The sequence below is a fragment of the Microcaecilia unicolor genome, chromosome 7 (genome assembly GCF_901765095.1).
Source record: "Microcaecilia unicolor chromosome 7, aMicUni1.1, whole genome shotgun sequence".
NCBI classification, from domain to species: Eukaryota; Metazoa; Chordata; class Amphibia; order Gymnophiona; family Siphonopidae; genus Microcaecilia; species Microcaecilia unicolor.
This window is the reverse complement of record NC_044037.1, coordinates 87,473,234-87,498,675: the sequence shown is the minus strand read 5'-3', so window position 1 is coordinate 87,498,675 and position 25,442 is coordinate 87,473,234. Positions and strand designations below refer to the sequence as shown.

The 25,442-nt window shown below is 45.6% G+C and overlaps 1 protein-coding gene across 1 annotated transcript in view; it reads right to left on the bottom strand.

The window, feature by feature from the left end:
• Positions 1-25,442, bottom strand: part of PHKA1 (phosphorylase kinase regulatory subunit alpha 1) — a 434,625-nt gene that overhangs the window by 291,380 nt on the left and 117,803 nt on the right. The window contains 5 exon segments of the mRNA XM_030210224.1: positions 1,496-1,603; positions 4,683-4,694; positions 4,696-4,779; positions 16,469-16,591; positions 19,699-19,752. Coding sequence (XP_030066084.1) covers positions 1,496-1,603; positions 4,683-4,694; positions 4,696-4,779; positions 16,469-16,591; positions 19,699-19,752 — 381 coding nt within the window.

The window sequence follows — 25,442 nt, the reverse complement described above, 5'->3', positions numbered from 1 at the left end:
TAAACTTTTCTGCTTTGAGCTGATTTGTCATTGTTTTTGGGGAAGTCTTTTGGATTGAGTTGCATTCCTTGCCTCAGGCTCCACCTCAGTATTTCTTTCTGATTATCATAATGCTCTAATGCAGCAAACAAATTATAGAGGGGCAAAAACTGGGAGGGTGTATGCTCCTGTGACACAGGTCACAATTTACCTGAGCCTATTGTGACTCATCTATTCCTCTGTTGCTTTATTCTCTGTGGCAGTGCTGGTGGTAAATTAGCTGGGAATTGAGTAGTCCTGGATGTTTCTTTAATTGCTGCCAATTCCTTCTTTAGTTTGTTGATTTCATCTTTCATAGCTGATATTTGGAGACAGATGAGGCAAGCTCTAAGATACCAGATGGTTTGCCTTAGGACTAAGGCACAGCAAATATTGTATTAACTGAAAGTCATGTTAATATGATTAATAAGTATGAGGTGTACTATGTTAAGGGATATCAATGATCACAATTGTCCCAATAGAGGGTTTATTGAAGATAATTGTCTTTTGGTTTTCCTATATAAGGAGAGCTAGCCTAGTAGTGGTATGGGAGGGGCTATAAAATCAGCAGGAGAATAGATATATAACAAATTATAGCAGAAAGCAGCTCTGCAAGTGAAAGTAAAGGAAGTTTTTTCCTCCCCTGTATAGGATAGATGGAGGTAAAGTCAGCAATGTTCTAGGAAGAAATGAGAGAGAAACACACAAGTAAGCGAGCAGTATAGAATCTATGAATCAAACCAAACACAAAAATCTGAACATATATAAATTCAGAAAAGCTTAGTTTTCAAAGCTTGTAGTGCTTCTCAGAATTCCCAACTCTCCAGGAAGTAGCCCTTTGTTATATTCACAAAGCATTGGTTGGCTACAGTAGCGGCATGATTGATGTACCACGTTTAGGACTGAAATTATTTATTTAGGCAGAGATTTTGGAGTCCCGCCTATCTTGATAACTGCTTTGAAACATCCCACAAATTCTGGACTGGTTAGTGAGGACACTAAGGAATGAAAAAAATTAGATCTTACCTGCTAATTTTCTCTTTTTTAGTCCCACAAGATCAGTCCAGAACTCCCCACTCCCCCCCCCCCCCCCCCATATTTTTCCAGTTATGAAGCCACTTTAGTGTACTGTAAATTGATCTTTTCACGCTTATCAACAAACTCTCTTCAGGATCAATGTTCAGTTTTCTCTAACAGTTTAAGTTTTAATTTTTTTTTTATGGCAATATGCTATGATAAGTATTATTAGTACAACTCTTCAAGTGAAATAGAAAACAGATGGTCCATTGCTTTGTCATTTGAAACACTGAGCATCTAAGGCTATATGATGCGCTGTTTTCTGTGTCTCCATCCAATGGTCAACAGGCATAACCCACAGACTCTAGACTGGTCTGGTGGGATTAAAGGAAAGAAAATTAGCAGGTTAAAACCTTATTTCTCCTTGTACAATACTTTAAGTAATATATGATTTTCTTACCTCTGCCAGGAGACATCCCAGGATGTACAGAGATTGCCCCCACAGATGAGGTAGTTTACCCAATGGCACTCTGTCAACAGAGTGAGGATTTTCATACTCTTCATTCACCTAAAATGAAAGGTTTTTTAAGAGGACTGAGAATGTGATGGGAGATTTAGGAATTTTAGCAAGTAGCACATAGAAATGTATAGATCCAGTTGCATATCAACATACGGATTAAAAATTTAGGATGACATTCCTGTACTTTGGCTGTTGAAGCTAGCCATAAAGTTTACATCTAGAATACATGGTTTGATTTGCCAAAATCTGGTACTATAACATTTCCAGCAGAAAAAAATAATTATACTCTATTTGAAAAATTAAAAACCCCTAAATATAATACAATCAGGCTTATTTTCGAAAGAGAAGGATGCCCCTCTTCGAAACAAATTGGAATATGGGCGTCCTTCTCACAGGGTCGCCCAAAACGGTATAATTGAAAGCCGATTTTGGGCATCCCAACTGCTTCTTGTCACGGGGATGACCAAAGTTCCTGGGGGTGTGTTGGAGGCATAGTGTAGGCGGGACTTGGGTGTGTCTAACACATGGGCATAATGGGAAAAAGAAAGGGCGTCCCTGACGAGCATTTGGATGACTTTACCTGGTCCTGTTTTTCTTACGACCAAGGCACAAAAAGGTGCCCAAACTGACCAGATGACCACCGGAGATAATTGGAGATGACCTCCCCTTAACTCCCCCAGTGATCACCAACCCCCTCCCACCCTCAAAAAATATCTTTAAAAATATGTCCTGCCAGCCTCAATATCATACTCAGGTCCATCACAGCAATATGCAAGACCCTAGAACAGTTTTAGTGGGTGCAGTGCACTCCAGGCAGGTGGACTCAGGCCCATCCCCCCCTACCTGTTACGTTTGTGGTGGTAAATGTGAGCCCTCTAAAACCCACCAGAAACCCACTGTACCCACATGTAGGTGCCCCCCTTCACCCCTTAGGGCTATGGTAGTGGTGAACAGTTATGGGTAGTGGGTTTTGGGGGGGATTTGGGGGGCTCAGCACACAAGGTAAGGGAGCTATGTACCTGGGAGCAATTTATGAAGTCCACTGCAGTACCTCCTAGGGTGCCCGGTTGGTGTCCTGACATGTCAGGGGGACCAGGGCACTACGAATGCTGGCTCCTCCCATGACCAAAGGGTTGCATTTGGTCGTTTCTGAGATGGGCGTCCATGGTTTTCCATTATCACTGAAAATCAGAAACGACCAAGTCTAGGGACGACCATCTCTAAGGACGACCTAAATTTCAAGATTTGGGTGTTTCCGACCGTATTATCAAAACGAAAGATGGGCGTCCATCTTGTTTCGATAATACAGATTTCCCCGCCCCTCCATCGGTACGTTTTGCGAGGTCGTCCTCAGCAAAACTTGCGCGTCCCTTTCGATTATGCCCCTCAATATGGCTCAGCAGTTCTACATATCTCAGGAAATTTAAATAACCCCAATTTATGTGCCAGAATTAAATAATACATTACCAGCTTCACGACAGTGGATATGATCCTCAACATTCCTTTCCCAAATATGCAGAAGTGCTATCCTGATGTCACCAAAACCTTCGTTAAGTAAAGGATGTGCAATGAACATGCTTTCTCCAACACATCACCTGAGGCTAAGGCCGAGGAGGATCAATAATCTTCCTACACCTTAGTTACCTAACTGCATCATTTTAATAAGCTCAATGCATTTATGTGGCTCTACTCTACAAGTTAAATGGGGAAATACAAAAAAAGAAAAACCTGGGGGGGGTGGAGGCCTGGCAGTTTCCTCCTGATCTTTGCGATTCCAGCTCAGTCAGACTGGGCTACAACACCATGAGCCTTAATTTCTGACTATCTGTGTGGGATTCAGGGAGAGGGGAGGGTTCTCCTATTTTATATCCATTTACCATTTACCTAGCTGAGTCAACACCAGCAACAATGTTCAGGCTGCAACCAATCATCAAACCACTTTCCAGAACCTTGAAATTGTGATTCTGGACACAGAGTCGCTACTGTTCAATGACTGAGATTATCTCCCAATCCAAAGGGTATAAATACATTTACCAGAGCATCCACAATTCCATTCAGTTTGGGGAGCACAATACTAGCATGGAATTCAAGTCCAGTCTCCCATATAGTACCATACAGAACTGCTATTGTCTACCAGGCCAGCCCTGACATGGGAAAAAGGTACCCAAATAGTTACACTGAACTTACAAAAACAGTCATTAAAGAGGATTGTTACATATCATGTTTGAGATTGTTGTCTTGTCATTTTAAATTATGTGTGTTTTATTGTAAGCCACTTAGTTTATTAGGTGGGGTATAAGTTTTAAAAATAAATAAATAGCCTCTGAAGGCTAAAATATATGTACAAGTTTAAAAAAAATTATATATATATATATATATATTATATATATATATATATATATATATATAATATATATATATATATATGTACATACATACATACTACATACACACCACATCAATATAATCCCAATCTATTGCACATTTTGCCTTTCCCTCACTCCCTAAATAGACAATAAGATCTTTCCTTCACAAAATGCAAACTACCTTTTAACAACAAAGAAGTTCCAAGTCTCTACTCTACCAGGCTCCTGCCATCTACTATCAAACCTCCTTGGTAGCACCTGCACCTTCCCCCCTGATCACAACACCCTGGCCTGATCAAACCCCCAGATCAGACCCCTACATGAACAAAGCTTCCCTCTCTCAATAAGACCCCCCCCCCCCATGACCCCACCTCTCCATACCCCAAGGGCCTACTGGCCCTTACACCTGGTGGTCTAATGGAATCTTGGGCAGAAAGCGATCCTCAGTCCGCTCCTGGCCTTTCCAACACAACCACTCAAATGGTAACCCTAGTGGTATTCTTGTTGTACTAGCAGTAGAGAGTCATGTTTCTGTATAAGGAAACATGAGTACTAGCAGTAGTTCCACAAGATCAGCACTGGGGCACAATGACAGTGCCAATAAGGGCAGGAGCAACTGAGGATCACTTCTACCCACGATCCCACTAGCCCACCAGGGTAAGGGCCAATAGGCCCTTGGGGTTTTGGAGGGAGAGCAGAGGGAATATCACCGCAGCCCCTTTAAGAAGTGATCCAGAATCATCACTAATGTTACAGCTCACCTTGTCAGCAGGAAACACTGTACAGCTCAGGTAGCAAGCGAACCCCATGTTTCCCTTTGATAAGAATGCTCGCCAGAGCATCTCTGTACTCTTGAACCTGAGGGATAGAAAGTCTGATTAAAACTTAAATCTTGCCGGTACCCCACAGGCAACTACGACTATAAGATGTGCTATGCTGAGTCAGACTAAAGGTTCATCGAGCCCCAGTATCCCAGTTAATCCATGCCAATAGGAAATATCCAGCATATCCCCGAGTCGATCCATACCTTGCAGGTTCCAAGGATGATTGTATCTTCTGACATCTACTTGGCTAATAATTGTTTATGGACTTTTCCTCTAGGAGAAGTTTTCAATCCAGTTCTTAGAAGAAACCCAGGTCTGTTTTTTCAGAATATCCTCCATGAATATGCATGAGACAGATTTGCATAAAATAGAAGCAGTGCATGCAAGTTTATCTCTTGTATATTCATGATAGATATTCTCAAAACCTGAGTGACTGGGCTTCTTCCGAGGACTGAGTTGAGGACCAGTGCTCTGGAACTTACCCAAACTCCTTTTAAACCCAGCTATGCTAGATGTCTTGACCACATCCCTCTAGCAAAAAATTCCACGGTTTTGATTATCAATGACCCATTTCAAACAAGCTATTTTTATGATAACTGGCCATGAATTAGTACAACAGAAACAAATCTAATTATACTAATGTCAATATTATTTTGTAAATGTAAAATACGAACAATTTATAAATGTAAATCTGTGACATACTTTTAGAACTATGGTTCTCAACCTTTTTTCCAGTCAGGACACACCTGGCAGATGATGCTCGTATACGCAATATACTGTATACATGACCCTCACAGACCTTTGGTCTGATACAGTGTGGTGGTTCTTTTGAATTAAATGTAACATTCTCTGCATCACAAAAAACGTATTAGAACTCACACATTTTCTTTATGAAGTTACCACACCAAATATATATATATATATATATATATATATATATATATATATATATATATTTTTTTTTTTTTTTTTTTTTTTTTTATAGATAGATAGATATAGAGAGAGAGATACTGATCCTCATGTCATCTGAGTAATAGCAACATAAATCTCTCCATTACAAGGCACATTGTGAAATAAAACAAAACGTGAAAAAAATCCTAATATAAATGTAGCTTCAAACATGAACCTTACCAAAGAATAGGCAGCATTACAAATATTACATGGTGCCCTAGAACACCAATACACCTACTACTGGTAAAACACAATAAGTGAGATTGCTATATATCTCAACACAGAAACTACATTCAAACAGGCTGGGTTTCTTGTGGCCAAGCTCCCCTTGGAGCTGCTGCCTTGCTGAACATTGAAGCTGTACCATAGGGGTGGAGGGGAGGGGAGAGTGGACAGGGAATTGCTGCACCATAGGGGTAGGAGGGGAAAGGGAGATCCGACAGGGAATTGCTGCACCATAGGGGTGGAGGAGAAAGGGAGAGGGGACAGGGAGATGCTGGGCCACAGGGTTTGTAGAGAAGAGTGGGGAGAAATAGGGAGATGCTGGACAAAAAATGTGAGGGGAGAAGGATAGAAGAGATGCTGGGCTTCAAGGGCTGTGTACAAGAAGGGAGAGGGAGGGGAGATACTAAGCATGGAGGAGCCATGTGGGAGAGACTGTGGGGGTTGTCAAGGAGACGGGTGAGAAGAGAATGGTTAATACAGAAGGTTGAAGTGTAGTAATTGGGGGAGAGGGTGAAAGAGTAGGAGTCCAGGCAAGGAGAGCTATGGGGAAAGAGGAAGAGATGGAAAGTTGAAACATATAGGACTGAAGAGTGAGAGGGTGAAATCTAACTGGGCAGATAAGCGAGAGAGAGAAAGAGCATATATCAGAGATAGATGTAGTGAGGAACTGGATGAAGATAGGAGGAAAGTGGAAAAAGTACAAATGGGCAGTACCCACTGGAGAGAGTAGAAGAAAGACAGGAAAGCAGAAAAAGAAACTGAGTCCAATATGCTTGGAAAAAATAAAATGCCCAGAGAATTAAGGTAGAAAAAATGTGTTTTATTTTATATTTGAGGTGAAATATATTAGCTTTGGGAAATGTGCATATTGGATGCATTTATGTTTTGTTCAGTACAAGAGGAATGAATTTCTGGGGGGGGGGGGGGGGGGGGGGGTTCTCCCATGTTGTGGTACTACTTAATTGACTTACTGGGGTTCCCAGTTCAATTTTTCTCTGTCTCTTTCTAATTTGTGATCCTTGTTTTATATTTGGTAAAACTTGCCTGTGTTTTATGTGTGACTGAGGGCATGGTTTATACCAATGCTACAGTATTTTATTATGACAATGCTCCTCAGCCATGGGGTCACATCCCCTCACCCTCCTTTGTTGTCAGTTACTACAGACGTGTATTATCTGACTATACACATATATTTTTATCCGGTAGCTTTGGGTTCATCACTTATTGTCACGTTTATTTCATCAATATCTAGTGCGAGAACAAAAGCGAAATAAACTATTTCTTCACAAAAAATTGGTTGGCTCACTCCTTATCATTTAATATCACTCATACATATTCATTTTAACGGTCACTTGAAACTTCAAAACACTTAGAATCATTACGTTTTTAACAATCAAGATTTTTACATACAGTTTTCTTTCTTCATTTTTTTATTTACTTCTTAATTTTATGTTTTATGTCAAGTAATGATTTGTTTTCACGTCACCATTGACGTCATGTTTGGCGCCTTTAAATACAACACAGCAAAAGGCTATTCTGTTTAGTACTTTCAGACTACGAGTCCAACCCCGCGTTTTGAGGTGATTATAGGTAAGAGATATGATGTCTATCGCCTCGCTTCTACCACACACCTTGGATTAGGTTACAGTAACCTGTTCACAGCACACACAATTATATCGCAGCTGTTGTCACATTTTTTGAAAGGATTCCATATCGTCACTTCTTTTATTAAAACTGCACTTTTTCTTTCATAGCACTGCTCTTCGTACTTTTGAAAATGGTCACTCATCTCACCGTATAAGTTAATAATTAATTTGCCAAACCATTATTATTTTTTAAAATAGCTTTTTAAGACTACTCTAGAATTTAATAAACATCCATATGGTGGGGTCATTGTAACATTCATTTCCAAACCATGTCACATCAACTAATTGATTACATTCATTTGGCGCCATTAATAGCATGTTCTATACTAACTGCAGTTCTTTTTGTATAGCCTTGTTTTGTTCCGGCGCATACAGCACAGCAAGTTTCTGTTACAGATACAGACGATGATAAACACAATACGTGGATGTAATTCTAGAACAAAAAAGGTATTTACTGCAAATCTTTTTAAATTCTTAATTCTTAGAAGATTTTACTTAATTGTGATAGCATCATTGAATAACGGTGGAACTATACCAAGTTAAGCTCACTGTATAACACACTAGTGGAGGTAATTATTAGACAAAAGAAGTATTAACTAAAATACTTTTTATATCATTTTTATACATTTTTAAGAAGATCATTACTCTAACAGTGCAATTGTATAATAGAATAATTTGTATACATTCTTAAGGAGATTACTCTAAAAGTGTAATTGTGACTATTGTATAATAACTACCCTATTAAGACAACATTGATTCCAAAGCTCTCTGTGCATACCCATTATTTTATTAGTTTTGACTCATTTACTGTGCTAAGTCACTGGTCTTCAGAAGCTCTCTATGTGTACCCCTCATTCTCTTTGCTTCAATCATTTGAATTTACAATGTTGTTACTGTGTCACATTTCTAACTTTAATTTTCTTTGATCTTGCTTTGGATACTTGTTCTTTACATTTGTTTTATGTATTCATGTTATATATTTGATTAGACTTATTTGTTGTTATGTTGCTTTGTAATAGACTCCTGATGCAGTCTCATAGGCCAAAAACACAGCTGTGTGAGTCTTGTTCACCATCCAATCAATAGTTTACTTTCATCTGGAGAATCATTTACTTTTTGAGTCATCTTTGCTGTCTTGTGACATATCATATATTTATTTATTTATTGTACATTTATATCCCACATTTCCCACTCATGCAGGCACAATGTGGCTTACAAAAATTAGGCAGGTATACAAACAAGCTAAAGACAGTGCAGAGGAGACAGAGGAAAGACGGTGAGAAAAAAATATAACTAGCAACAGAAGGCAGAGCAGGGTGGGGATCAGGAGGGGTTATCATATTGCGGAGTAACTAGGGGAGTAGCTTTTAGTAAAGAAGTGGGTTTTCAGCAGCTTCTTGAAAAGGCCGTGGCCCACTTGTGCTTTAAGGTGCTGCGGGAGAGCGTTCCAGGATTTAGGGCCCCAGTAGCGGAAGGAAGAGATCTGCTTCTTCAGTTCTACATCTGTATCGAACTGCACACCAGAAGTGAAAACCTCCTAAATGCAGTTTGCTGTCTACATAATCTGAGAAGGAGCACGGCATCATGGTTTGTGTAGCTGCAACACCTGTGGGTTCAGCATCTCTCCCCATTTCTTCCCTACATCCCTCTCTCTCTCTCACTTACTCTCTCCTTCCTTACCTAAGTCTGGCATCTTCCCTTCTCTCTAGCCCTCCCTCATAGTCCAGCATCTCACCATCCCCCCCCCCCCCCCACTCCACAGGTCCAGCACCTCTCCTTTAGCCTCCCTACAAGTTCAGCACTTCTTAGTTTCCTTTCCCTTTGAGTGCAGTACCTCCCCCTCTGTCCCTCCTCCTTCAAATCCAGCACCTCTCCCTCTGCCCCTCCTCCCCCCCGAGTCCAGCAAATCTCCATGTCCCCTTCCCCTTGAGCCCAGCTCCTCTCACTCTGTACCCCCCCCCAAGAGTCCAGCACTTCTTGCTTAGCCTCTGCTCCCCCACAAGTCCAGCACTTCTCTCTCTACCCTTCCTCCCCTTCAGTCTCTTCTTCAGTCCACCTCCCCCTCACATGTCCAGCACCTTTCCTTTGCCCTCATTTAGCCCCCTCCCCTTCTCTCACACACAGCTCTTTCAAATCTCTCTTTTTGCTGGCAGCAACAGTGGTAGAGGTAGCAGTAACACACTATTCGGGATGATCCAAAGCCTCTCCTCAGTCATGAGTAAACAGGAAGTTGCATCAAAGGGGTGGGACCTGGCTAAAGAAAGGCTCCGGGTCAGCATAGGCAGCATGTTATAGCTACCACTTCTGCTGCCAGCAAAGAAGAGAGATTTGAAAGAGCTGTGGGTGAGAGGAGGGAGGCTAAGGAAGGACGAAGTAAAGGTGCTGGACTCGCAGGGTGGGGACGGAGAACAATTGAGAGAAAGATGCAAGCAAAATTTCCAAACAGAAAACAAAAAACAGTGATGACAGAGTTCTTTGTTTGCCAGCCCCGTGACACACATCCTGGATGTTTGCAACACACTAGTGTGTCACAATACACCGGTTGAGAAGGGAAATATCAGGTTCTTACCGTGATAATTTTCTTTCCTTTAGTCATAGCAGATGCAGCCATTACAGATGGGTTGTGTCCATCAACCAGAGGGAGATAGAGAGCACACTTGTTTCAGTGCCTCATATCAGCTTGCTCCACTGCCTCTCTTCAGCATTTGAAGCTTCCAAAGAATATGGCAAACCGCAATGGGAATAACATGAGCTTTCCTCACAGCGAACGATGGCCCTACAACAAAGGGCATTAACTCAGAATGGAGGGAATGAAACATCCTCCCGGAGGGCATAAACTCATCCTCCACTGAGACATAACTGGAGGGAATAAACTCATCCTCCCGGAGGGAATAAACTCATCCTCCAAAACATGAAACTGGAGGGAATTAAGTCATCCTCCTTTAATTGAACAAGAATCCTGAAGACTGCTTTCCGACTTTCTCCCAAGGACGGAATCTCCAGGAAACATGAACAGAACCTGAAATAGATTTACAGCAGATAGCAATCAGACAGGGAGGGATCATGGCTGCATCTGCTATGACTAAAGGAAAGAAAATTATCACGGTAAGAACCTAATTTTCCCTTCCTTGTCATCAAGCAGATGCAGCCATTACAGATGGGATGTATCAAAGCAATCCCTAGATAGGGTGGGAACAAGTCACAACCCACGCCAACACTTGCGCTCCAAAATGTGCGTCCCTCCTGGCAGCCACATCCAGCCTGTAATGTCGGGCAAAAGAGCTTAGAAGCCCATGTTGCTGCACTATAAATCTCTTGAAGAGAGAGTGCTCCAGTTTCAGCCCAAGAAGAGGAAATTCCTCTAGTGGAATGCGCCTTAAATGCATCAGGCGGAGGCCGGCCGGCAAGCAAATAAGCTGAAAAGATAGATTCTTTGAGCCAGCGGGCAATAGTGGCTTTAGACGCTGGAGACCCTCTGCGAGGACCTGATAGCAAAACAAACAGATGATCAGAGGTCCTGAAAGAGTTAGAAACTCGCAGATACTGCAGCAGAGTCCTGCGCACGTCCAACAGGTGCAATTGCCCAAAAGATTCTGGAAACTCCTCCTTGACAAAGGAGGGCAATAAAATAGGTTGGTTTAGGTGAAACGCTGAAACCATCTTAGGCAAGAAGGAAGTCACGGTCCGAACCGTGACCCCGGACTCTGAAAATTGCAGAAAAGGGTCTCTACAGGACAGCGCCTGGAGCTCTGACACCCGTCTCGCCGAAGTAATGGCCACTAAAAAGATGGCCTTCAGTGGCAAATCTGTCTCTGAAGCACGCTGAAGCGGTTCAAAGGGAGCACCCTGAAGGGCTTTCAGCACTAGCCCCAGGTTCCAAGCTGGACAAGGTGCACGCACGGGAGGACGGCGCCGAAGCACCCCTCTAAGAAACCGTGCCACATCTGGATGAGCAGCTAAAGACACGCCTTCAACCTTGCCACGCAGGGAGGCCAACGCTGCCACTTGCACCCGCAGGGAATTATAGGCCAAGCCTTTTTGTATACCATCCTGCAAAAAGTCCAGAATCAGCGAGACAGGAGCCCGCAGGGGTGTGATCTCTTTGGAAGCACACCAGACTTCAAACTGGCGCCAAATCCTGGCATAAGCCACGGAAGTGGAACGTTTGCGGGCTTGCAGGAGAGTGGTAATTACTTTATTGGAATAGCCTTTGTCTCTCAATTGCGCCCTCTCATAAGACCAAATCGGCCGGCGTCCTCCATGGTCACTGGACCCTGTGACAACAGGTTGGGAACCAGAGGTAACTGAAGGGGATCCTCTACGAGCATCTGTTGGAGGTCCGCATACCAAGGCCTCCTGGGCCAATCCGGGGCGACGAGAACCACTTCTCCTGGATGCAGCCGAATCCGCAGGAGCACGTGCCCTATCAAGGGCCACGGAGGGAGCACATTCAGTAGGCCCGGAGGCCAGGGTTGAGCCAAGGCATCCAACCCCGCCGCGCGAGGATCTCTCAGTCTGCTGAAAAAGCACGGGACTTTGGCATTGATGCTTGTTGCCATTAGATCCATCACGGGCTTGCCCCACTTGGCACATATCTGCAGGAATACTTCGTCTGCAAGTTCCCACTCCGCTGGATGGATCTGATGCCTGCTTAGATAATCGGTTTGCACGTTGCTCTGACCTGCAATGTGAGCTGCCGACAGAAACTGTAGATGCAGCTCGGCCCAGCGGCAAATTTGTTCGGCCTGCGCAGCTAGAGCTCTGCACTGAGTGCCGCCTTGTCGATTTATGTAGGCCACTGCTGTCGTGTTGTCCGACATCACTCTGACAGCCAATCCTTCCAGGGTCACTTGAAAAGCCAGGAACGCCTGAAACACCGCTTTCAACTCTAGGCGGTTGATGTACCACTCCGACTCTTCGGGTGTCCATAGACCCTGGGCATGCTTCCCCTTGCAACGTGCGCCCCAGCCTTTCAGGCTGGCATTTGTCACCACTAGGCACCAATCGGGGAGCGCCAGCGGCATTCCTCGCCGCAGCATGCTGTCTGAGAGCCACCACTCCATACTGAGTCGGGCCGCAGGGAGCCAAGAGAGTCTGCATTGATAATCCTGAGATACTGGAGACGATCTTTGGAGTAGAGCATACTGTAGAGGTCTCAGGTGCGCTCTCGCCCAGGGCACCAGTTCCATGGTGGCCGTCATCGATCCAAGCAGCTGGACAATGTCCCAAGCTCGCGGGCGGGGCATCCTCAGGAGCAGACGGACCTGATTCTGAAGCTTGCACCACCTTTGCTCGGGTAGGTTCACATACCCCGAGGCTGTGTCGAACCTGGCCCCCAAATATTCTAGAGACTGCGAGGGGGTCAGGTGACTTTTGGCCAAATTGACGACCCAGCCCAGAGATTGAAGTACTGAGACCACTCTGGCTGTTACATGCTGACTCTCTGCAGCAGAGTTTGCTCGAATGAGCTAGTCGTCCAGATACGGGTGAACCCGAATACCCTCTCGCCTTAGAAAGGCAGCTACTACCACCATAACCTTCGAAAAGGTGCGGGGAGCTGTGGCGAGGCCAAAAGGCAAGGCCTGGAACTGGAAATGCTTTCCCATCACCGCAAACCTCAGAAACTTCTGGTGCGGGGGCCAAATTGGTATGTGCAAGTAAGCTTCTTTCAGGTCCAGAGACGTGAGAAACTCTCCTGGCTGTACCACCACAATGACGGAGCACAGGGTTTCCATGTGAAAATGCCGCACTCTCAGGGACTTGTTTAATTCTTTTAAGCCCAGAATAAGGCGAAAAGACCCTCCTTTTCGCGGCACCACAAAGTAGATGGAGTAGCGGCCGCAGCCGTGTTCGGCGGGAGGTACCGGGGACACGGCCCCTATCTGAATCAGACCTTGCAAAGTCTCCTCTACCGCCGCCCGTTTGGCGGCAGAACCGCATCGGGACTCCACAAACATGTCTCTTACAGGGGCGTCAAATTCTATTCTGTAACAGTCTCTGATCAGGTCCAAGACCCACTGATCTGAGGAAATGTTGGCCCACTCCTCGGCAAAGAGGGAAAGACGTCCTCCAATGACAGGACTCGAGGAGAGGGCCAGCGCACCATCATTGAGAGGGTCGCCCCTGAACTCCAGGCCTTGAGCCAGTGGCTGTGGAACGTTTGTCCCAGCGAAAGGAGTTCCTCTGCTGAAAACGGGCACGAGAAGTGAACCCAGCAGAACGCCCCGGGCGGTACCTTCGAGCTTCACGGAAGCGAGGTCTGTAAGAGGAGTGGACCGCCGCACCCTTAGAGGAAGGCCAAGGCCTATCTTCGGGCAAGCGCTGGGGTTTAGCCTCACCCAGGCCCTTCACAATTTTCTCCAACTCCTCACCAAACAGGAGAAGGCCTTGAAAGGGCAACTTCACCAACCTTTGCTTAGAGGCCATGTCCGCCGCCCAATGCCGCAGCCAAAGAAGACGGCGAGCCGCCACTGCTACTGCCATGTGTTTAGCCGAAGCTCTGACAATATCATAAAGGGCATCAGCAAGAAAGGACAAGGCCGATTCCATCCGCGGAGCCACATCTGAAAAGGGCTCCGCTCCATCACCGGGCTGTTCCACTGCCTGCTGCAACCAAGCCAGGCAGGCTCTAGCAGCATAACAACTGCATGCAGACGCCCGAATAGTGAGACCTGCAATTTCAAATGACTGTTTAAGTGCTGATTCCAGTCTATGGTCTTGAATATCCTTCAGGGCAACACCTCCTTCAACAGGGAGGGTAGTTCTCTTTGTCACAGCTGTGACTAGGGCATCCACTTTAGGCATAGCAAAGCAAGCCATATGCTCCTCACTCAGAGGGTATAATTGCCCCATAGCCCTGGAAACTTTCAAAGGTTCCTCGGGGTCAGCCCATTGAGCCGAAATAAGCTCTTGGATGGAGTCATGCAAAGGAAAGGCTCGAGCAGCCTTTTTGGTACTAGCCATCCTAGGATTCACAGAGGAGGCTGTGCCACTGGTGGGGTCCTCAATAGAGAGAGCCTGCAGGGCATCAGAAATAAGTGCTGGCAGCTCATCACGGTGGAAAATCCTCACCGCGGAGGGATCGTCCAGATCCTGAGTCACTTCTGCACCAGACTCTGGCTCCTCAGACCATGAAGGCTTGCCAGAGTCCTCAGAATCCTCGCAGCCCGACCACGGGGGGGGGGGGGGGGGGGGGGGGGGGGGGGGGGAATGGAGGTGCAGCACTCTCTGAAGGGGAAAGAGCCCTTCTGCACTTCATATTCTGCCAATTATCAGGGAATAACGCCTCAGAGGGCATACCCAGGCTAGAATCCACCGGGGGGGGCATTAGAAGAGGCCCCTGCAGGGCTTTGTGGGAGACCTCTTTTAAGCATGTATGCTTTATGCATTAATAAGACAAGATTAGGGGAGAAAAACTAACCCTGGGCCCCCGGATATCTGCCGGGGCTAGTAGCTCTCATAATCGCCTCACTCCGAGGCCTCCCCCCCGGGCTCAGGACTCTCCGTCTCAGCGGAGGTCGCGCCATGTGGTAAATTCAAAATGGCGTCCGCTGCCAGCTCAGAGCGCGAAGAATCGTCGCTCGCCATGCTCGGGCCGGCTCTAACATCTGTACAGCACGATTTACAGAGCCCCGCTGCTGATCTGTGCTTGCCACACTTGGAACAGCGCTTGACTGTCTCCGCAGCCATCGCCGAAAACGGCGGTAAAATTCAAAATGGCGGTTCGCGCCAAATTGCCCCGATCGCGGGCCCACCCCGGAGGAGTCAGAAAACACTCTTACCTCACTGGACCAAGTATCACAGCTCCAGTCCCACAGAAAAAGGCAAGGAAAAACCTCTGTTCCTTTTTTTTTTTTTTTTTAAACGCTGTGAGGAAAGCAGAGGTAAATAGAACTCCGGAAGCTCAGGTGAGTGGGAAAGGCAGGGAAAGGGCGAACCTATGTGCCTGCATCCACTGTTGGTGGGGAAGGACAGGGAAAGCTAAGCAATGTGTCCACATCCATGGAGGTATGGGTAAGGCAGGGAAAGGGCGAATCTATGTGCCTTTAGTGAAGCTGCTATAGCCTCCAACACCCCTGCTAACAACTGGCAAAAGCACAGGAGCAACCTCCAGGCAGATTTTAGATGGAGCTCGAAGCAGCTGCAGCCACTCTGCAAGGGGAGATAGAGAATACTGAAGAGAGGCAGTGGAGCAAGCTGATATGAGGCACTGAAAAAAGTGTGCTCTCTATCTCCCTCTGCTGGTTGATGGACACAACCGATCTGTAATGGCTGCATCTGCTTGATGACAAGGAACCACTGTTTTAGAATATCCTCTATGAATATTGGTTAGGGTTTTGGACTTTGGTCCTGGGGAACTGAGGAACTGAGTTTGATTCCCACTTCAGGCACAGGCAGCTCCTTGTGACTCTGGGCAAGTCACTTAACCCTCCATTGCCCCATGTAAGCCGCATGGAGCCTGCCATGAGTGGGAAAGCGCGGGGTACAAATAAAAAACAAAAACAAATATATGCATGACACAGATTTGCATATATTCATGATAGTTATCCTCAAATCCTCAGTGGCTGGAGGACTGAATTGAGGACCAGTGCTCTGAAATTTATCCAAACCCCTTTTAAATCCAGCTATGCTAGATGTTTTAACCACATCCCCTAACAACAAATTCAAACGAACTATTTTATATCTGGCTATGAATCAACACAACAGAAACAAATCTAATTTTCCTAATGTCAATATTATTTTGTAAATGTAAAATATGATCAATTTATAAATGTGAATCTGTGACATACTTTGAATAAAGATGACCTGAAGACAAACTGCTGAAACATTTGCTTTTTCTTAGAAGATTAACTACAGCAAACAGAAAACAATGAAGACAGAGTGGAGAGGATTTCATATTACCTGCTCTATATTACCACTGAATATCCCATCTAAGATGAAGTAGGTCCAGAACAAAGGCCACTCACACTCAATATTCTCAAACAGTTTTAGCTCTGCTGGCTCATAGTACAGGCGACTGGGATCCTGCAAACATTGCAATGAAACTTTAGAAAACAAAGGAAATGACATATAATAATAAAGGCTCTGTTTTCTCTAAGCAAATGTCTGATTATTTATCCCCCTTCTACCAATGAAAAATCATTCAATGAATTTGAATTATTAAGGTGGCTGCATTGTTAGTTCATTTGAACATGAGGAAATAAAGATAAATTTAAACATAAGGTGAACAGTCCCAACGAATGAGTATATGTTCTCCTGCCAGAGATGGAGACTGAGAATCACTGCCTCAAAGCCTTCACCTTAGGAAGGGTTCTGCACAGTCCACAACAAGCCAGTACTTCTCTAACAAAGCAGAGGAGTAACCAAACCCCTCATGACCAAGGGGCAAGAAACAATAACAGTCAATCAACACAACTCTTAATACTAGCAATACCAGAGCCTGATAACACAGAAGCTAAAGATATCACAACTTCTCCCATCTAGCTCCTATTTCTGAATTCATTCTTCCCACTAACTTCTCAATCCTCAACAGGAATTTGTTCTGGACTGGTCTGCAGGGACTCAAGGAAGAAAATTAGCAAGTAAGACCTAATTTTTCCTTCCTCTTCGTTCTGACATGTGGGACGTATCAAAGCAGTATCTAACTGAGGGAGGATCTTGGATAAGATTGAAAGAAAGCAAAGTACACTATGATGGGCATCCAGTGAAAAGTTTTCAAGACTACTCTGCTGCTTGGCCGGCATCGGTTTTCGTCGATAATGGAAACTGATGCCGGCCATCTCAAACCTGGCCAAATCCAAGGCATTTGGTCGTGGTAGGGGCCAGCATTTGTAGTGCACTGTCCGTACCTCAGAGTTCAACTTTCTTGAAAGTGAGAGTCCTGTCAGGCGGATAAAAGATTCTTCTCCCCTTCCGTTCTCTCCACTTGCCTCCTCCTTTAATGTCTGTACCTTGGAGTTCATTTTCAGGAGTGGAAGAGAGAGATACACGTGGAGGGGCATAATCGAACAGCGCTGGCCATCTATATGGCTGGCGCCGCAAAGAGCGGTCCCGAACCATATTATTGAAAAAGATGGCAGGCCATCTTTCGTTTCGATAATACGGTTGGGGCTGGCCAAATGTCAGAGACGGCTGGGTTTGAGATGGCCAGCATCGGTTTTCACCGATAATGGAAACCGATGCCGGCCATCTCAAACCCGGCCAAATCCAAGGCATTTGGTCGTAGGAATACGGTTGGGGCCAGCCAAATGTCAGAGATGGCCAGGTTTGAGATGGCCAGCATCGGTTTTCGCACATAATGAAAACCGATGCCGGCCATCTCAAACCTGGCCAAATCCAAGGCATTTGGTCGTGGTAGGGGCCAGCATTTGTAGTGCACTGTCCGTACCTCAGAGTTCAACTTTCTTGAAAGTGAGAGTCCTGTCAGGCGGTTTTGTGTGCTTCCCGCCACCATGGTCCTCTGTTCTCTGGTCATGGCGTTATTATGCAGCCTTCCCTTCCCTCCCAGGGTGGGGCAGTGAGAGCGAGTGCGATTGCCTGTGGTTGGTCCCTTCTCCTTCTGACGTCGCGTTACCATGCAGCCTTCCCTGCCCTCGGAGACCGAGGCACTGACAGTGATTGCCTGTGGTTGGTCCCTTCTCCTTCTGACGTCACGTTTCTTTCCCTGGCAACTATACAGCGTTCCCTCGAGGGCAGGGCAGTGATCGGGAGTGCGATTACGAACCCTACGAACACTTCCCGGCTTCACTGCCACGGAGTCAGCTTCAGAACGTTGGAGGTGCGAATTATTATATTAGATTGGGAAGCACAATATAAATTTGCATTGAGGCTTTTCCTTTGGAACCACTGGAAACTGCCCAAAGTGTAATCAGAACTTGGCAAATTTGAGCCATATGTTTTGGAAATGTCCTTTGGTCAGCAAATTCTGGACACAGCTGTTACAAAACATAAATGTGCTGTGGAATCAACAAGTGAAGAGGAAGGCATTGATGCTGTTCAATGTGTTTCAATGCCGAACACCGGCTTTGCTGGGATTTAAACGCTTCCTACGCCGCGTTATGATTGGCCAGAAAGTCATACTGCTTTGCTGGAGACAGCCCACGGGCCCTACTTTCACAGTGTGCAGAACACATATGATTGACTTGCTTAAACTGGAACGCTTTGATATCAAAGACATTACTTCCAAAGAAGGAGAAGCCTTTCATTGTGTCTGGGAACGCTTTTGGGATACCCTGCACCCCAGGGCGAGGAGCCAGCTGTTGAATTGGCAATGAGGATGCCTCTAAGAGACTGTGATGAATACCAGTGGTCTCCGCCAACTGTGGGAGGGAGGGAAGGTGGGAAGGGGAGGGAGGGTTAGTAAAGTTTTGGACAAAATTTCAAAATGTTTATTGGTTCTGCACTGAGTAACAAGATCTTGTGAATCTTTGATGTTTATGCTTGTAATGTTGGCATCTGTTTAATAAAGATGATTTAAACATAAAATTAGTCTCAGAAATCCTGCCCAATAGGAGCGATTCTGGGTTCACTATGAAGTGTGGAAAGATTCTGGGTTCACTATGAAGTGTGGAATGATACTGTTGGTTCCAACTTTGGAGGGCGGCCTTCTACAGCTAAAAAGTGTCCCTGAAATTTTGAAGAGTAAACTAGGAGATGAGAAGAGCTCTAAATGCTGGAAAAATGCTTGATCAGAGGTGTTTAAAAATTATTTTCTAAAGTAAAATAAATGTATTTAAAGCTAGGGTTGTATGTAACAATACAGCCTCCTCTGCTTCCTAATTGTTTTGACCATCTAACTGCAAGTACAGTCTAATAAACCACAGCAGCTCCTAAGCAAAGGCTGAATAGCGGTCAGAACATTCCATTCCCAATACCTATCTTCCTTCAGGGTGATACAAGATGATGGTACGGAAAGGGACTGTTTATCAATTAAATTTGATAGTGCTAAGTGTCCACAACAATGCTAGTAAAATTATGAACCAATGTTACTGATCTCTACTGATAACAATTCAGGTCAAGATGCACAGGACAACTTTTAATCATGAGTTTCATACCTATCTGGAATACGAAGCTGAACTGCACCTGTTACTAAATGCATAAATAAAAGTGTCTGATTGCTGATTAAAACATACCTCTCTTGGAGTCTTGTATCCATCTCTCAGAAATCGACAGCAACCATGACGTCCCTGGATAAAATAATATCTGATAATTACATATGTAATAAAACCTTATAGGTAACTCCTGCCTGTCATGTTATGGTGAAAGTTCATTATACTATGGAAATGCACTGTAAACAGAGGAGACAAGATTTACCCCTATTTTGGGGCAACTGCCATATTTGATCACATAGTTTAGTTGCAAAGTCCACAAATACATTAACCCGCAAACTTTGTGCCAATCCTCAAAGGGAAAGTAGGTACATACTTTAAAAACTTTTCCAGAAAAAAGTACTCACAAAGATTTATACTTGCTTCTTTTCCTTTAAAACAATGTGCACCAGATTTGAAAATTTAATCTATGAGTGTATTTACCCTCTCCTAACCTTATCACACCACTAAGCCTGCCCACTTTTTGCAAGAGTGGAAGTACATGCATTGTTAATTTTTGTGCACTCTTTTAGTCTATTTACCTATATAAATCTGTAGTTACCCATGGTAAATGACTTCTGAAAATTGTCCTCTCTTGTCTCTCAAACTAGGGAAAACATTAAATAATTTACAATATGTGTTTTTCTTTTTTTTTTCTCATTGCTCTGTACCCACATGTAGGTGCCCCCCTTCACCCATAAGGGCTATGGTAGTGCTGTACAGTTGTGGGGTAGTGGGTTTGGGGGGCTCAGCACACAAGATAAGGGAGCTATGCACCTGGGAGCAATTTGTGGAAGTCCACTGCAGTGCCCCCTAGGGTGACCGGTTGGTGTCCTGGCATGTGAGGGGGACCACTGCACTATAAATGCTGGCTCCACCCATGACCAAATGGCTTGGATTTGGACGGGTTTGAGATGTCGCCATTAGTTTCCATTATCGGCGGAAACCAATGGCGGCGATCTCTAACGTCGGCCCAAATGTTGAGATTTGGGCGTTCCGGACCATATTATCGAAATGAAAGATGTCCAGCCATCTTGTTTCAATAATACGGTTGGGTATGCCGCTTTACGGGGCCGGCCTTAGAGATGGCCGGACCCGTTCAATTACGCCCCTCCATGTTAATTTGTAGGTTAACGCATGTTAAACTGAATTGCACAACCCTATTACACTTTTTTCACTCTAGTTTAAGTGTGAAATAAAACAACAATGAATAAACTGACAGCTGATAAAGGGTTATACTATGTGGTACCATCTTTGGAATCCACTCCTAACTGATAAATTAACATTTAATTTGATAATACTGATGTTTACAAGGGAAAGGATATTTCATATTATATATTTATTTTTTCCACTGTATATTTTAAGATTACAAAAAGAAAATTAGGGCCATGGTTAAGTTTCCCTTTGAAACTACCTATGAGTAGGAAGTAGCTGTGCACTTGATTTTCCTACAAACAAAAATGAAATCTAAGGACCCTGGTTTCTCTATCTCTTTTTCCTCACTCTTTCACACCCTCCCCCATGCCTTCCTTCAATCTGGCTAAAAGAACATGTGCTGTGGATGCTCACATGTAATTTCAGCTAGCCAGAGGGGGCAATTTTCACAAAGGTCGTTAACTAATTAAATTGGTGCTCTCTCAAGCAAATGGTTTTGAAATTGTTATTCTAGTGTTTTGTAGCTCAAATATTAACATTAAGATTAGGTTAGGCCGCTGGGGGAATGGGTGAACATTGAACACTGTTCTTTGTACCTGTTTTGGAATTTGGTTGAGTATGGATAAGTTTTGTTAGAAAATATGCAAAAAGGTGAAATTAGATCTTACCTGCTAATTTTCTTTCCTCTAGACCCTCCAGACCGGTCAAGACGTGTGGGTTATGTCCTCCTACCAGCAGAGGGAGACTGAGAAAACACTAAGCTTTTGAAGCCTGTATATATAACCTGTGCAGAACCTCCACTAGCCAGTATACCCCTGACAAAGCAGAGAAACAAAAAACACTAACAACAACTAGCAACCCTGTACGTGGTCACAGTAAACTGCAAAAACAAGAAACATCTTCCGCTTGCTCTTACGGAAACATGTTCCTTTGCCTTTGATAAAACAGTTGGGCTTCTACAGGTGGACTATCAAAGAAGAGCCCCACCTGTCCCGGACTCCTATCACAAAACAGAAATAAACAGTCTGCAATTAGAGAAACAACAATTACAGCAGCCAAGAATTATCCAACAAACACACCTCCTGGCCTCCAATACAGACAGGGCGGGCTCTTGACCGGTCTGGAGGGTCTAGAGGAAAGAAAATTAGCAGGTAAGATCTAATTTCACCTTCCTCAGCGACCCTCCAGACCGGTCAAGACGTGTGGGACGTACCAGAGCAGTAACTAACTTATGGGAGGGACCTACTAAGGCCAGAGGTCAAAATTGCTGCCCCAAAGCGCACCTCGTCCTTTGCATGCACAGGAATCCTATAATGCTTCACAAAGGAATGCAATGAAAACCAAACCGCAGCCCGACAAATATCTAACAGAGAAATCATACTATTCTCCGCCCATGAGGCTGCCATTCCCCTAGTGGAATGAGCAGACCAGCCCCTAGGCACCACAGGACCCTTCACCAAGTAAGCAGATGCAACCGCCTCCTTCAACCACCGTGCTATGGTCACCTTAGGAGCCGCTGCACCCTTCTTTGGGCCACCATGAAGAACGAACAAACGGTCAGAGGCTCTGAAGTCCTGAGTTACAGAGAGATAACAACTCAAAACTCTCCTGACATCCAGCTTGGCAATACCACGCTGCTCCGAATCTCCAGCCATATCACCCAACACTGGCAGAGAGATGACCTGATTAACATGGAACTCGGAAACCACCTTGGGCAAAAAAGGAAAGCACCGTCCGCAACGAAACCTTTCCCTCAGAAAGGACAAAAATGGTTCCCTAAAAGACAAAGCCTGAAGCTCTGAAACACTCCGTGCTGAAGTAATCGCCACCAACAAGACCGCCTTTAAAGATAAATCCTTACAAGATGCCGATACCAGAGGCACAAACGGAGGCCTGATCAAAGCATCCAAAACTAGCTTCAAATCCCACGGAGGCACCATCCGTCACTGAGGCGGACGCAGCAACTTAACACCCTTCAAAAAAACGCACTACCTCAGGCACAGACGCGAAGGACTTTCACTGAAGCTTCCCACGAAAACATGACAAAGCTGCCACCTGAACCTTCAGTGTAGACAAGGCCAGACCTCTATCAACACCATCGTGCAAAAATTCCAAAACTTCCGCCACCGAAGAGTGAAACGGCCGAACTCGATGGTCTTCACACCAGTGCTCAAAGATTCTCCAAACCCGGACATACGCCAAGGAAGTGGATCGTCTACGGCAACTCAACATCGTAGCAAAGCCACTGGACGAAAGCCCCTTCTTCTTCAACTTGTGCCGCTCAAGAGCCAAGCATAAGCGAAAACCGAGCCGGATCCGGCATGATTATCGGGCCTTGACACAGAACTGATCCCAACAAAGGCAGGGCCGCCGCCCCTGCCAACCGCACCAGGTCTCCATACCATGGTCGACGCTGCCAATCCGAAGCTACCAGAATCACCCGACCGGAGTGATGTTCGATGCGCTATATTACTCGACCGACTAACAGCCACAGAGGAAACACATACAGTCACTCCCGAAGCCAAGGCAACAGAAGAGTGTCGATTTCCTCCGCTCAAGGGTCTCTTCAGCGACTGAAAAAAAAAAAAAATCTCTGAACTTGCGCATAGCGAGCCGTTGCCCTAAGATCACCGAAAGTCCCCAGACCGACACAACTCACTGGAACACTGACCGAGAAAAGACCACTCTCTGGGATCTAGAGTGTGCCTGCTGAGATAATCTGCATCTATGTGACCTACCCCGGCCACATGCGCTGCCAAGAGAGCCTGAAGATGAGTTCAACTGCGCCGCCAAGGCTCTTTGTTCCCCCCTTGACGGTTGACATATGCTACTGCCATGGCATTGTCACAGAGCACTCGGACTGCCTTGTGGCGAACCACCGACGTCAAGGCCTGGAGCGCCACCCGAATGGCCCGAGTTTCCAGCCGGTTGATGGACCACTCTGCTTCTGCCCGAGACCACCGGCCTTGAGCTACCTGACTGAGACAATGTGCCCCCCAACCTTGCAGACTGGCATCCGTGACCATTACCAGCCCCTGTGGGGACTCCAACGGCATTCCTTTCCCAAATTGCGCGGACTGAGCCACCAGCGGAGACTGAGACGAGGGGCCACCGACAGCGGACAACACATTTCCAAGTCCTGCGACAGAGGGGACCAACGACTGAGCAGAGCTGACTGTACCTGACGCATGTGCGCCCTGGCCCACGGAACTACCTCTATGGTCGCCGCCATCAGGCCCAGGACCTGACGATAAGTACGGGCCGTCGGCGCCTTCTCTGCAAGGAACCGACGAATCGGACCCTGTAACTTGGAACCAAAAGGCTGCACAAAGGAAAGTGAAGATAAGCTTCCGTCAAATCCAGGGAAGTGAGAAACTCTCCTTTCCTGACCGCACCAGTGACCGACTGCAACGTCTCCATCCGGAAAGAGGGCACCTTGAGTGCCGCATTGACCCTTTTGAGATCTAAAATGTGACGAAAAGTGTCCTCTTTCTTGTGGACCACAAAATAGATCAAATAGCACCCTGAGCGTTGCTGATCTGAAGGAACAGGAACCACGGCTCCCAACGCGAGCAGCCACCGCAGAGTGTCCCTCACTGCTGCCCTCTTGCTCCAAGACCGACAGAGGGATTCCAGAAACACTTCGTGAGAACAGCTTTCGAATTCCAGCGCACATCCGCCTCGAAACACCTTGAGAACCCACTGATCTGACCTGATTTGGGCCCAACTCTGGTAAAACAGACTCAGCCGAGCCCCAACATGCACCAGAGCCTGAGCCCGCACACCTTCATTGGGAATTGTGGCCTGAATACTAACCTCCCGCGGAAAAGCCACGCCCTCCGCGACGACTCTCACGAAAGAACTGTGTGCGCTGGAAAAACCGACCCCTAGAGGTCCTACTACTATTAAACATTTCTATAGCACTACTAGACTTATTCAGCGCTGTACAAATTAACATGAAAAGACAGTCCCTGCTCAACAGAGCTTACAATCTAAATTGGACAAACAGACAGCTAGGGGTAGGTCCCACTCGATCTGCCCGGCCTATACCGCTGAGCCTCCCTAAACCGTCCCCGAGAGGAACTAGTTCTGGCCCCTGCCTTGAACCGAAAATCTGGAAGCCATAGAACCTTGGTATCACTAAGACCTCACACTAACTTGTCCAAATCTTCTCCAAAGAGCATAGCTCCCTTAAGTGGCAGAGACCCACAACCATAGCCATATTTTTTGTCTGAAGTAGGCAACAAATCATAAAAGCCTCAGACAAAAAGGATGAACCCATGTCCAAGTCGGCTAACTCCTGACCCCCAGAAGAACCAACATCTACCGAATCATCCAGGAGCTTCTCGGCCCAACGAAAACATGCCCAAGCTACCAGACCCCCACAAACCGAGGCCTGCAGGGCTAGAGCCGACAAAACAAAACTACACTTGAGAAAAGATCCCAACTTCCTATCCTGAGGATCACGGAGAGCCGTTCCTCCATCAACCGGGATAGCCGTAGCTATAATTACTGCCGTCACTACTGCATCTACCGTGGGAGCCTTAAAGGAATCCCTATCGTCCTGAGGGAGGGGATAAAGCCTCGCCATTGCCTTTGCCACCTTACACGGCAAATCCCATTCCTGACAAATC